Below are 14,380 nucleotides of genomic sequence, written 5' to 3' on the forward strand. Positions count from 1 at the left end.
GGAGAGGAATCTAGTGCATGTTGCTCAAAATGTTCAATGCAAAAGTTAGCAATAGGGAGGGGGGGGGGGGGATAATGGCAAGCCCATGGCTGTGCCTTCTTTTTGTAGGTAGAAAGCGTTTTGCAATACAAAATAATCAGATCATAATACATGTGCAAAGAGCGTCATGATATCTGGAGGGAATCTGTCCTGTAAAAGAAGGACTGTCATTGATTGAGACATTCATAAACAGAGCAGAGACACCAAAACTGACTAATAAATCATCTTTTTCTAATGTAACGTCTTTGATTATGTTTATGAAGTGTTGTGTGTGTCTGATATAGGAGGGGGGGAGATGATCTACCAACTCTTTGAGTGTTGACGCTAATTTCTAAGCTAGGTGATAATTCGGGCTGTCTATACCTTCAACTATCAGCCAGAGTGGAGTGTTTTGTTTGTGTATCTTTGGTAGACAGTAAATTCTCAGAGAACGAGTGTAGTCCAGAATCTTAAATCTAATATAACAATTGTCATGTTAAATTAGGACATCACTGTTAGTGTAAGAAAACTATCTATATGAAAGAATGTTTCTATGTTATCTTAAATAGAATTTAGCTCTTTGATGTAGTTTCTAAATAAGTAATTAATTTTATCTGTTTCTTTTCTTTTTTATATTATATATATATATATATATATATATATATAATTTTTTACATTATATATATATATATACATATGATTTTTTCCCCACTTTTTTCATGCCAGCAGAATAACCATTGATCAAATCATTATCTCTTTATTTTGTATACTGTGTGAAATGTAACTCAGCTTGTCCTTGTATATTTGTATATGCTTCAGATGATGACCTTATATAAAGGTCGAAACGTTGGGAAATTAAAATAGTTATTTATAACATGGTTGTAAAGTCCATAATTTCTAAAATGAAATTATGTCTTATTTTAATATGTAATCTTCATTATAATGTTCTTTTTTTTCTCCTAATCTCAAATGCCCATTCTGTTTGATCAGAATTTCTCTGTAAGCAAATGATAGCTTTAAGCTGTCGCAGTTAAATCTCTCAATGTTATAATTATTGCAAAAAAACGAAGTAGTACTTATATATGCAGGTATAAACTAGCTCAGTGGTTATATATACAAAAAGACAATAATACTGACTGAAAAACAATAAATAATCTACAAACATTTTTTTTCTTTTTTTAAATAGATGAGAGTGGAATGTCATTTCATCTACAACACAAGTATGGGAATGCCCATGTATTTCTACACCAAAATGCACATTAGTTAGTAAAGGAAATGTATATGATAGGAACAGAAGGGAACTTTCAATAGATGGAAGAGAGAGAGAGAGAGAGAGAGAGAGAGAGAGAACAAAATTATGATTAGAAAGGATGCAAGGAGTGGACTTGTCTCATAGCAAGAAATGAATGAATAGAATGAAGTGCCAGATATAATGATAAGTGGAATGCCAGTGAATAAGTTTGAGGAGGTATGATAAACATCAGGTGAATTAGAGTAGGCCTCCTATGAGGGGTTCTAGGACTCTATGGAAGTTTACAAATAATAAAAATGTTGATAATAAAAATATTTTATTATCAATAAAATGTTTGTTGGAAGATTGTCACAGGTTGCTCGTAGTCTCAAAGTAATTGAGAATAAGCAGGATTATCAGAAACTGATATATAAATGCACAACATGCAGAATTATATTCACTACTGAAGGATCCCCAAAGCATTACCATTATAAAAACAACTTTAAATGATGGCTGATATATTTTGGACATAACATAATTCATACCACACTGAATTCAAGCTGTTATAACAAGACTTTAGAAGATAATGGAGTTTTTTGTTTTTTTTTTAATCTAAAATATGCAATGTAGATAATTTTATTGATTCTTAATATTTTCAACTTGCAATGTTACCATGCTATAATATACAAGATTTACCTGTGAGCTGGTACTCGAATTTTGAGCTTCCTGACATACCAAATTAACAAAATCTGAAAGTGTATCTCCATTCTCTTGATATTTTCCAGCTGCAATATAATAAGGACTTGCAACAGGTAAAGATGCAGTCAGATTAGCTTCTGATGGTGACAGAGCAACAGGCCCTGCTTGAGTAGGTATACCTAATTTAAAAAAAGAAAGAAAAAGAATTAAAATTCGATATTCAGGTTTATTTCATTCACATAATTATATAACTGGTTTTGTTGGCAGGATTCTTACCTGTAAAATAAAACTGTTGTATAGCTGTATTATATATTCTTGATGAATATATTTCTTTAATATCAGAAACTGCGAAGTGAAATTGAGGTACAGTATGTAATTTATCCATTCCAGTTTCTGAAAAATTCTGTAATATGAATAGCAGAATTGAATTGTTTTAGTTTGTAACTTTTTGTTTGTAATTGAAAATTTCTAACCTGTCTAAATCTAAGTCCTATACCAGAAATTCTATTTGAAAATCACCATTGTGAAGCTGAGAGTGTAAGCCTCATATTAGCTTTCATAAAACTATCTCAGAGCCAAATACTATATGAGCCTTATTCATATGGCATGTATCTCTTAATTTAGTAAAATTGCTTACCTCTCTTTTGACAGATAAAAAAGAGGCATGGTAAAATTTGTGCATGCTAATTATTGCAACAATTCATATTTTACCAAAGGAAACACTAGCTTACAGTCATTATTATTATTATTATCCTAAGTCCCAATGAAGTCAAAAACTCATCTAGGAAGTCCAGTTTCTCACACACACATACAGCTCATCATACTGCTAGTAAAGCACATTCAAATTCTCTGCAGACACCACACTCTCAGGCAATTCATTCTAATCATTCGCAATTCTCCATACTAAAAAATCTGTTTCTTACCCCCTTGCTCACACTCCTTATACAGCTTCTGGGAATAACCTTTTGTTCTCCCCCAATTCCCCACCATTTTATGAAAAACCTCTTCAACATTAATCCTATAAAAACCACTTACTACGTTATATTCAGGCAATGATAATCAAGGAAAAGAAGGAGTGGCCATAGTATTCAACACTAAATACGAGGCTAATCTTCTTCAATGGAAGGCAGTCTCAAGTAGAGTAACGTGGGCAAATATGAGAATGGTGAACTGGACAATGAGACTTATTTGTGACTATGGTCCCACAGAAGGTTCTACTAAGGTAGAAGTGGGGGAATTTTTTCAGGAGGTTTTAGAGAAAGCAACTGACACAATGAAAAAGGAAAAGTTGGTCCTTGTTGGGGATCTAAATAGCAGAGTAGGAAATGATTGTCAGACATACAAAAATATTTTCGGAATATTTGGAGAAAAGAGCAAAGCTAATAATAATGGCAAATATCTGTTGGATTTCTGCTCAGGACATGAACTGGTTATTACCAACACCATGTTCCAACATAAAAATGTGTACAAATTCACATAGAGAGAAGACGCAAGGAATAAGAAAAGTCTCACTGACTATGTTATTGTTGATAGTGATGTTTTCTCTGGTACAGGACACCAGAGTGTACAGTGGATTTGAAATTGGAAGCGATCACTATTTAGTCTTGAGCAGGATAAAATTGAATTTCATATTGAAAAGAATAACATGTAAGAAAGTTTTAAAGCAAATAAAAGTTGAGCAGCTCTCAGATGTGAACTGTAGGCAAAAATACACAAAGATTATTGAAGAAAAAATAAAAGAGTTTGTGAACAGGAATGAAACCTTGGAGATTCAGTGGCAAGCCTTGAAGAAAACCCTGATTGATTCAGCCAGTGAGGCATGTGGTGAGGTTGCTGCAAGGATAGAAAAATCAGAACTCCATGGTAGACACAGGAAGTTAAAGAGGCAATGAAGAAAAAGAAGAAAGCATATCAAAAGTTCCTGGCAAATAAGTCAGCTTTTGCTCTTAGAGAATACAGAGACAAATGGAAGAAAGCGAAACACTGTGTAAAACAAGCTAAACAAAAGTCATGGGAGGACTTTGGCACGAACATAGAAAACAAATATCAAGAAGGTGGTAAGATATTCTGGAGGTTGTTGAAGAAGTCTTAGAAATGGAGGAAAGAGTGCTGTAAAAGGAGTTAGAGATGATAAAGGTGACATGAAAATGGGAGAAAAAGATATCCTTGAAGTATGGATATTGCTAAATGAAACAAGCAGTGATGACAGCACAGTGGTAAAAATCACTCCACAAGCATGTAGTCATGAATATATATCCATACTTGAAGTAGAAAAAGCCGTCAAAGGCTTGAAAAGTGGAAAGGCAGCAGGAATATATGATATTCGACCAGAAATGCTGAAGTATGGTGGTAACATAACATATGGTGGTAATTCCCGATGATCTGAGTAGAGCTCTCGTAGTACCCATATATAAAAAGGGAAATAAAACTGAATGTGAGAATTACAGAGGTATTTCCCTACTGAGTGTTCCTGGCAAGATCTATGCAAGTATACTTGAGAAACGGTTGAGAAGTATTGTGGAAGAAAAGCTTTGTGAAGAACAAGCTGGATTCAGGCTAAATAGAGGCTGTCAGGATCAGATCTTCACTTTACGACAAATAGTTGAGAAAGCATGGGAATATAACAAAGATCTGCATTTAAGTTTTGTTGATCTGGAAAGGGCATATGACAAGATGCCAAGAGAGAAGCTATTCAATATGCTACAGTTATATGGTGTCAGTGGGGTATTATATCAAGCAATACTTAGTCTTTATTTGAGTTGTAAGTCAGTAGTTAGAATTGAAGGAAGTACAGGAAGATGGTTTAATGTTAAATCTGGTGTGAGAGAAGGATGTACATTATCCCCTCTGTTATTCATTATCTATATGTATCACATTATGAAGGAAAGTGGTATTAAACATGATATCCAATTGGGAGATGTTCATGTCAGCTCTTTGCTTTATGCAGACGATGTTGTACTTCTAAATAAATCCGCTACAAGTTTGCAAGATTCCCTGACTAAATTGAATAACTGCTGTAATAGATATGGTATGAAGGTTAGCAATAAAAAGACAAAGACAATGAAAATAGGCAGAATCATTGAAAATGTCAACTGCATTGTGAACGAAGAACCTGTGGAACAAGTGAAACATTTCAGCTACTTAGGCACGATTTTTAGTGTAGATGGTAAATTAAATATGGAAATAGACAACAGAATCAACAAAGCTGGTATGGTAGGAAGTCAATTGAATAAATTCATATAGAATAAGAGAGAAATTAGTCGGAACACTAAATTAGCTGTATACAAGACAGTGTTCAAACCAGTTTTAACTTATGGATCTGAGAGCTGGATCAGAAGTAAAACACTTGACCAAAGATTAGAGACTGCAGATATGAGAGTCCTGAGAAAGATTAGAGGCATGAACAGATGGCACCAATGGCAATATCATATTAAAAATGAGGATATTAGGAAAGAATTTGACATTGTCAGCATCCAAGAATGTGTTATCAGAGCTAACCTCAGGTGGTATGGTCTTAAACAGAATGGGTGAGTGAAAGATTAGCAAAACAAGTGTTTTCTGCCAGGTTGGCAGGAAAATGACCCAGAGGAAGACCAAGATATAGGTGGATTGATACGGTACAAAGTGCCTTAGACGATAGAAATATAAGATCTGATAATGTTGGAGTCTTGACAAGTAACAGACTGATTTGGAGAAAACTTAATTCCTGCCATGTACCCTTCAGTGTACATGGCAGGAATTTGATGATGATGAAAACCCCTTACTAGCTTGTACATCTCTATCATATCACCTCTCTTCCTCCTGTCCATTAGACTCTGCCAATTGCATCATCTCAACCTTTCTTCTTATTCAACATTTCAGAGATCAGAATCTATTTTGGTCAATCGCCTCTGGACCCTCCCCAACATCTCTTCATTGTTCTGAAAACTAGGTGACTAAATCTGTGTACAGTATAAAATGGAATCTTTTTACTTCTACAATCCAGTCCTCTGCATCATTTCCAGAATTCGTTGTCTTGTCCTCACAAGTTTGGCAATATATCTCCTAAATTTCAGATCCTTATCCACCATTACCCAAAGATCTCTTATTTCCTCCATCTCCAACAATATATCCCCATCAAGAGTAAATTGTATATCCCATCTTTGTTTTCCAAATTTTAAAAGCTTACATTTTGCAACATTGAACTGGCATCCCCACTCCCATGCTCATTCATTCAGTCTATTCATGTCTTTTTGTAATGCCACAACATTTGCTCTACTCCTCATAGTTTGTCCCAACTTTGCATCATCTACAAACAGCTGGATATACTCATTCAAATCTTCAATATTATTAAAATACAGGTTAAACAGCAATGGTCCTTAAACAGAACCCCTGAGGCACACCACTAGTGACTTTCCTCTTCTGGGATATTGGTCCCCCATACACAACTTGTTGATAACTATCAGGCAGCCAATCTCCAATCCAATGCACCAGACTAATATCTAATACCATCTGCTCTAGTTTCGCTATCAACGTATTATACAGTAATTTATCAAAAGCCTTTGCAAAGTCTAAGTATACTATTGTGTTTCCATTTCTCATATCCAATGCTGCTGTCATGTTATTGTAATAAGTAAGTAGATTACTAAAATAAATATGACATCCCTTTAGCAAATCCATGCTGTCCATCAAAGATAATATCAATGTTGTCAATCCAGCGCTGGATACTGATTCTCATCAGTCTTTCCAGCACCACTTTAACCACAACACCTGACACAGACTGGCCTATAATTTGATGCTTGAATTCTGTTACTTCCTTAATGAAGCGGTACAATCTTGCCTCCCTTCCCTTTGGAACTTGTCATTTTCAAGTTAATGGAATGAAAGGAAAATTATCTAAATTTTCTGAGCCAATATTATTGAGAATGGCCTGGGACCAAGTAAAACTTCTATTTCACTAATATAAAATCTTTAATATTTAACTTGATGTTCTAGTTTCAAAATTTTTTAGTTTCCACTGAGTTATCAAAGTTGATAATTTATTTGGAAGATATAACAATCAAGCATATGATTGTAAAATTCAATGTAGCTTGGAATTTTACAAGTGCCTTACATCGACTTTTACAGAGGTCACATCTCAAAAGATTGTAATATAAAAACAACATTTATAAAAAGAACACACTTAATCCTATGATAAAATTTAACTTGGTGAAAAACACAGTAAACAAAGAATGGGTAAAGTTTGCAAGAAACAAAAGAAAATGCTATGTCACTCCAACCTATATGTTATTGTTTAACTAAGTGCTTTTTGAAACCATTGTTTACAAGCTCTGTGTATGACCACCATCAAGGTCATTCTTAAAAGGGACAGCGCAATTCACAAGTAGTTCTGGTGTACGTCTAATTGGATTTGTGTAGTATACCAGGAGAAGAAAGAACGGGTTGGTTGAAACAGAAGATCAAAGAATCGCGGCGTATTCTTTGGGGGTCTCGACACTTCACGCAAGGCCCCGGAGACTGAAATAAAAAGGCATTGAAGATTGACAGAAATATCATCAGCAGTTAGAAGCAGAAATATTGGGAGTAGGATCCAGATGACAGGATGTTACGGTGAGCCATGCCAGAGGAGAAGCTGATGGGTATGACGAGAGAACAGCCAATGTAAATACCTGCGGAAGTTTCAGTCGGATGTCTTTTGCCACTGGAGGTCAACCGAAGCCAATAGCCACAGAGCGAACTTCAAGTGCCGGAGAACTTGCTCATATGCTGAAACCTCTTGCCTGATCTATTCAAATGCCAGAGATTTGCAGTCCAAAGCCTGCTACTATCCTGACGAGATGCCCCTGAAGCAAGACTCTCCAGAAGGAAGCCTAAGGTCCGAGATGAAAGGAAAAGCATAGGGACTTTAGTGCAAATCTTGGATGAGTGTGAGACACAGAGCCTCTGTAAGTTTGTTCCATCTTTTGTTATACATTCCCTTTTGTAATCTAGGAGATACTTTATAGATGGACTGATAAGAATTAAGTTAATAGTAATAAGTGTGTCTTTAAGAGAGTCATCTGGCATGTTGGTAACCAGTATAAAATTTGTGAAATAACTTGACATAGTTAGCTAACCTCTTTGTGAGTGGATCAGAATTTCAATTAGTTGATTTTGTAAACAGAGAATAAATAAGTAATTGTGCTATAGAATTATTTAGTATTGAAGTGAAAAAGTTCCTCTTTATGCTAAAGGTTTAACAGATAGGTAGAGAGGGCAATCTCCTTATTGTTTGACTGATATACCTTTTATACTAGTGTAAATAAAATGTGTTTTGTTTATATGTCAATAGAGTGCCGCCTGATCTTTCAAAATACAATGCACTGTTCCTAAATAAATGCAAACCTAAGAGTGGGAACCAAGTAAGATAGCAGAAGCGTGTAGTTAAGTGCAATTAGACTATGACTGTTTGTGTTAAATTTTACTGAAGGAAATTGTCTTAGAGAGAGAGAGATAAAAATCAACTGGCCGTATTACTGAGTTTTATGCCAATTAAATGATACTGGTGGTGCAGTCTTAACAAATTTTCCAGTATTCATAGGCATACGACTCGTAGTACGAAAGGTCGATAAACCTCTTACGCAATAGTAGGATAGAATAAGAAAGGAATATACAAGGACAGCATATAATATAATAAAAATAAACGTATTACAAATAGTGGAAAATAATAGCCTCATTATTACAATAAAGGAAGAAAAACCCCTCTGTTTACATGATTATGGTATATAACAAAGTATCAAAAAAGCAGCAGCAAATTTAATTATTGAAAGCAGAAAATACTGATTCAACTGTAATATCCCCCTTTTTTTGTGCATATGACTTTTCAGCAATTATTAGTTGTTACATGTTAACAGTCTTAAAGTAGCTGTTGCTCTGGCTAGATATATTTTACATTTTACAATAACAAGCTTAAAACAGCACACTACTGCCAATGACAATTCAAATAGGACTTGACAGAAGTCTCAAAAGTCTCTGAATTCAGCAGCATGCAAATCAACTACTATACTGAGCTTTAATAAAATATGCTAGAAAAATTTGAAGTAATGATTGCAATTTCAATTGTATATATACAAGATGACTTTTCACAGAACCAAATAGATAACAACAGATAACAAGAGAACAGAAATATTGAATTACAACATAACCAATTTTAATTTTCCTTATAATCCAAGTTATCTACAAGCAAGCATTAAATTAAATGGCAAGGAACTATTGAAGAGTCTGAATTTTGTATGTACATGCTTACCATCTCTAGATTGTGGAGATACTACAGTTCTTTGAGAGGCTCCTGGAGGTGTTATTACTACATCTCTTTGTGGTGATTGTGGAGTTAATGGACCTGCATTCACTGGGAGGAAGCTATTAGGACCACCATCTGACTTTGTGCTAGCTCCATGGGAAAGGAGTGGCGACTGAATTGTTGGAGGATGTCTCATTCCTTATGAAAAGTTATAAAAGGGTAATGTACATAGACTGATAACTCAGTAAAACAGTATATTGGATAAAAAAGCTGAAATTCATTTAACTAGAATTGCAATTAAATAAACATTCTATCACTGAAATTTTACAGCAATTCTGAATAAATATACCATACAAAATTTACACCTTCGTTTCTAAAGCCAAGTATAAGGCTGAATAAATAGTGAAAAATAAAATAATGGATTTTTTTCCAGAATATAATATTTTTATGTCAAAATTATAAATAAAATCCTAGAAATCACAAAATATAACTTTTAACAGTGACCAGCATGGCTAATTTTTCTGCTTTCTGATTGACCTGCCATATCTTGTAGTCTACAGATTGGTTGAAGGAATGAAATTCACAAAGGGATTAAAAAGAGAGAAGAGAAACTGGACCAAATGCAATGAAAGTTGATCCAGAACAACTTCACATTCACATTTTTTTAAAATTGTTGTTCTGTTTCTGTAATCAGAACAAATTTCAAAGTAAGCAATGGAGACAACTGAGTGACAACAAAATATATACACAATACAAGAACAGAGGGCATATTAGTAAACCACACAAAAATCTAGTGAACTCTCACTACAGCAAACTCGTTCGCTATATGAAAAGTAATGAAAAGTCCTGGTGAGGGTTCCATAATCTTCCTATAATAATGATATGCTAAAATAAATTCACTATATCAAACTGTCCAGAATAAGAAATTATTCTTCTGGCCCTTTTCTGTAATGAGAGTTGACTGTATAATGTAAATTATACAGTCGACTAGAAAATTGGGAATAGATATTAATATGGTCACATGGATAAAAAGTTGCCAAAAGAGAGACGTCAAAACAGTAGCATAGAGTGGTGAAGAATTAAGAAGACAGGTGGCCACTGGAGTGCCAGATGGCTATGTATTTAGCTCATTGCTGTGTCAATGATATTAGTTATGATTTGAGGGAAATTACCCAATTATCCCCTTCAAATACTGTCTATAGCTTAAACATGACAAGAGAGTGAATGTATAGGCAAAGCACATTGTTCTGCCAGAAAGGTGGTTTAAGGCATGAAGATTATACTTATATACACAGACAAAGCCTAAATCCACCTGATCGAATAAATGCTTTGTGCTTTATTTGATTAAATGACATGGATTAAACAAAGCATAAAGGCAGTGATATCGGTTTGGTTTATTTAGAGCTTACTGGCACAAGAAGAGTTCGTACTGTGCAAATACAAATGTTAACGCAGTACATAAGATAGCAGACAAAAAAATAAATAGCATCTTACATATAGGAAAACTGGTATTTAATGCAGCACTTAAATAGGTATACCACCATATATTAAAAAGAATTGGATTTATATTCAGTATGTACATTCTATAAATAAAATGTATATAAACTTATATACATTGCTTGGAAAGAAGTCAACAGACTCCCCCATGGGCAAGGTGCATTGTGCCATGCATCACATGTTTGTAGCCAGTATAAATTGGAGGAATATGATGCTCCCAAGTCAGTCCAACTGTGTCCAGGTGAAATGGCTGCAAAAAGGGAACTGATGGAATTTGAAAGAGGTGTTGTGATAGGATGCCATGTTGGAGGCTACCCATAGTGGACGACCTAGCACACTTACCAAATGTGACTGTAGGGTGCTACGAAAGATAATATGTAAAAACTGTCATTTATGGCTAATGCATTGAATGCAGAGTTCCAGGCATCATCTGGAACATGAATCTGTACAACAATATTCAGAATCGAGGCTCATAACATGGGTTTCCATGGTAGGACCACAGTATGTAAGTCCCACATTATCCGAACCAACATGCAAGGTGTCTTCAGTGGTGCAAAGAGTGTGTACAGTGGGACATGGAAACTTGGAAAGCTGTGTTATGGTGTGAAGAATCGTGCTACACCCTCTATCAAGCAGATGGACCAGTGTGGTGGATGCCCAGTTAATGTCTTTTACCAGAGTGTGTAACCCTAACTATGAAATTTGGAGGTGGCAGTGTGATGGTAGTCCTGTTTTTCCTGGTTTGGCCTGTTTGCAGTGCTGTGAACATTCTGGACAATCAATACAATGCTTCCTACTTTGTGGCATTTCTATGGAACTGACCATCGTTTCTTTCAACAAGACAATGCACCATGTCATAATGTTGCTGCTGTAACTGTGTGCTTTGTGGACATCAATGCAACAACACTTAACTGGCCTCCACAGCTGATCTCAACCCTATTGAACATCTGTGGGATAAACTGAAGAGTCATATAAGGTCAAGGTACGTTTGCCCCACAACAGTCCATGACCTCATTACATGCCTACAGGATGGAATGGTCCAAAATTTCTATTGATTGCTGCTATATATATTATTATTATTATTATTTTTAAAAGGAAAGTTACTTATATGACTATATAACCAAATGTTAAATTAGAATATAACTAATTTATTTTTAAAGACACAACTAGCTTCATCTTTCTAGAAGACTTCATTGGATGCATAGTACATAGAAGAAAAAAAAGAGATACACAAAAAAAATTACTTCGTTACATTACTAAAGTTCTAAATTATTAACAGATTGCTCACATTAGAATGGATTCCCGAACTAGCTGCACTGTTGTTCTTGTGCACAAAGACGTAGTCTCGAAACCACCATAACTAAATAGCAGAGGAGTAACAATCAGCAAAGTTGTGGCTGAGGTTGACATTAAGGTGAACAAGATTTACAAACCACATAAAAAATTGGCATCCCTTATCTGCTCTACCAAAGACCAGCCACTTCCCGTAGACCTACTTGGAGTATACTAGGTTCCTTTCAGCTGTAAACTGTCCTATTATGGCCAAACAAACAGGACAGCTAATATCAGGATATCCAAACACAAAGACTACATCCGGTTTCACTAATAACAGCCACTCAGGACTTGCAGACCATGCACTAGATACCCATCACAGAATATGCTGGAAGAAAGTCACTTTACTACGTCGTAGCAAATATAAATATGAAAGATTGTTCCTGGAATCAGCCTCAGCTCTAAAGAACTTCCCAAATCTCAACAAATTTAGGTGCACGAGACTACCAAATAATTTGGGAAGCTTGCATCCATAGAACATCAGCCAAGGCAACCCACTTTAACCTGCTAAGGGGGGGGGGATACCTTTAGGACTCTAGGACCAATGCCAGTTGCCTTCATCAGCCTCATTTGCTCATTGTTAGTGCCTGCATGCACATATCATAGTTTTATGTTCCCAGAAGATGGCAATGTAACATTGCCAAAATATTGGAAGATATTGATTAAAGTTTTTTAATTAACATTTTAGTATACGTTGTCATTTCCCTTAATCTTTTTCATTCAAGTTCATCATAGTATTTTCTGAATAATTTCAGATCTATCCTAGTTTACTGAGTGTAACGGACCTGATGGTCATTTGGATCAGAAGAATTAAGCACATGACTGGGTAAGGCCATGGCTTTGGTTCTACCATAGGTGTTATCTCTGAGATGTTCTTTGATACAAATCTTGATTGATTTTTCTGTTTGTCCATAATATGGAAGATTACCCACCAAAGACGGTACATTTCAATGTACCGTCTTTTCCTGGATATTTCAATCTGTTATGTTTAGGTTTTTATTGGCTGAAGCCAGGATTGAAGCTTCCTTAAAGGAATGAATAAGGTGCACATTTTATATTTCTTTGCCAATTTGTTAGAAATAGATCTGATATATAGAATGCTGATATAACCTTTCACATCATTACTCTCTTTGGTATGGTATGTAGAAGGATTAAACAAAAGTTTTGAAATTCTCTGCTTAGGATAACCATTCTTCTGAAATATTGATAAAAGCAGCTTCATTTTTTAACGATCTCTTCTTCATTGCTGATGAGAGTACACACATGAGTTCTTAAAGTAGAAATAATACCAAACTTTTGAGGTGGATAATGATGGGAATGTGCATGAAGATATCTGTTGGTATGTGTAGGCTATCTGTAGATGTAGATTTTTAGTGTTCCTGATGAATGAGTAAGTTTCACATCAAAAAAAGGAAACGAATGGTTAACTTCTAGTTCTGCTGTAAATTTTATCCTAGGATGTTGGTTGTTAAGATGATTCAAGAACTCTTGGAGTGAATCTGGACCATGGCTCCACATCAAGAAAACATCGTCTATATATCTTTTCCATAATCTTAATTTTAATGGAAAGGAGTTTATTGCTTATTCTTTGAAAGCTTCTAGATATACATTCACCAGTACAGGTGATTGTGAGTTGTCCGTTTGCTTGTAGATTGTGTTTCCAAAAATGAAATATTCTGATATTTCATTTTTATACAGTCACTTAAGATTATTAATATTTTTTAAGATCATTTATCTTGTAAAAGAACTAATACTTCTGTGGGTGCATTAGTAAACAGAGAAGTGCCATCAAAGCTGGCTAAGATTTCATTTTCTTGTAGATGTCTTTAATCATGGAAACAAAATGTTTGGAATTCTTACTGTAAGAAATAGAAGAACCTGTAAAAGATTTTAATAATTTTGCTAGATGTTTGGATAGCTTATAAGTAAAGGAAGTAATTCCATTTACAATTGGTCTTAGTGGGGTGTTTTATGTATTTTTGGAATCCCATGCATGCGAGGAATGAGGAGAGATAATCTTAATACTCTAGAGAACTCAAAAGTAGTTTTGAAGAGGTTATTAGTTCAGTGATGAACTCACGATAGGCATGTCATCACCCTTCAATAGGATGAAGATGAGCAAGTACATCTTCCTCTTTATGATCCCTATGTACATTAGACTGCCACAATTTGATTTCAGACTTGATCTGATAGAACTTGTTGCTAGTCTCTATCCCAGAATGTTTGACACTGGGATAAAAGTGTCTATCTTATAATCCCTTGCCTGTAATGAGGGTAGGGGATGGGCTGATCGTGGTATCTTGAGAAATTCAGTGACCTAGCTTAAATATGTACAGCCTCATTTC

General features: G+C 35.0%; 1 protein-coding gene across 2 annotated transcripts in view; it reads right to left on the bottom strand.

Annotated features, from left to right (window-relative positions):
- LOC150108663 (nuclear factor 1 A-type-like) overlaps positions 1-14,380 on the bottom strand; it is a 299,832-nt gene that overhangs the window by 126,480 nt on the left and 158,972 nt on the right. For both annotated transcript variants that reach the window (XM_090416139.1, XM_090416138.1), the window contains exons 9-10: positions 9,213-9,404; positions 1,946-2,127 (exon numbers count right to left, since the gene is read on the bottom strand). In XM_090416139.1, the coding sequence (XP_090272265.1) occupies positions 1,946-2,127; positions 9,213-9,404 (374 nt within the window). The remainder of the gene's footprint in view (positions 1-1,945; positions 2,128-9,212; positions 9,405-14,380) is intronic.

Source organism: Typopeltis vanoorti, chromosome 3, assembly GCF_054136105.1.
Source record: "Typopeltis vanoorti isolate ZY-2024b chromosome 3, IOZ_Tvanoo_1.0, whole genome shotgun sequence".
Lineage (NCBI taxonomy): Eukaryota > Metazoa > Arthropoda > Arachnida > Uropygi > Thelyphonidae > Typopeltis > Typopeltis vanoorti.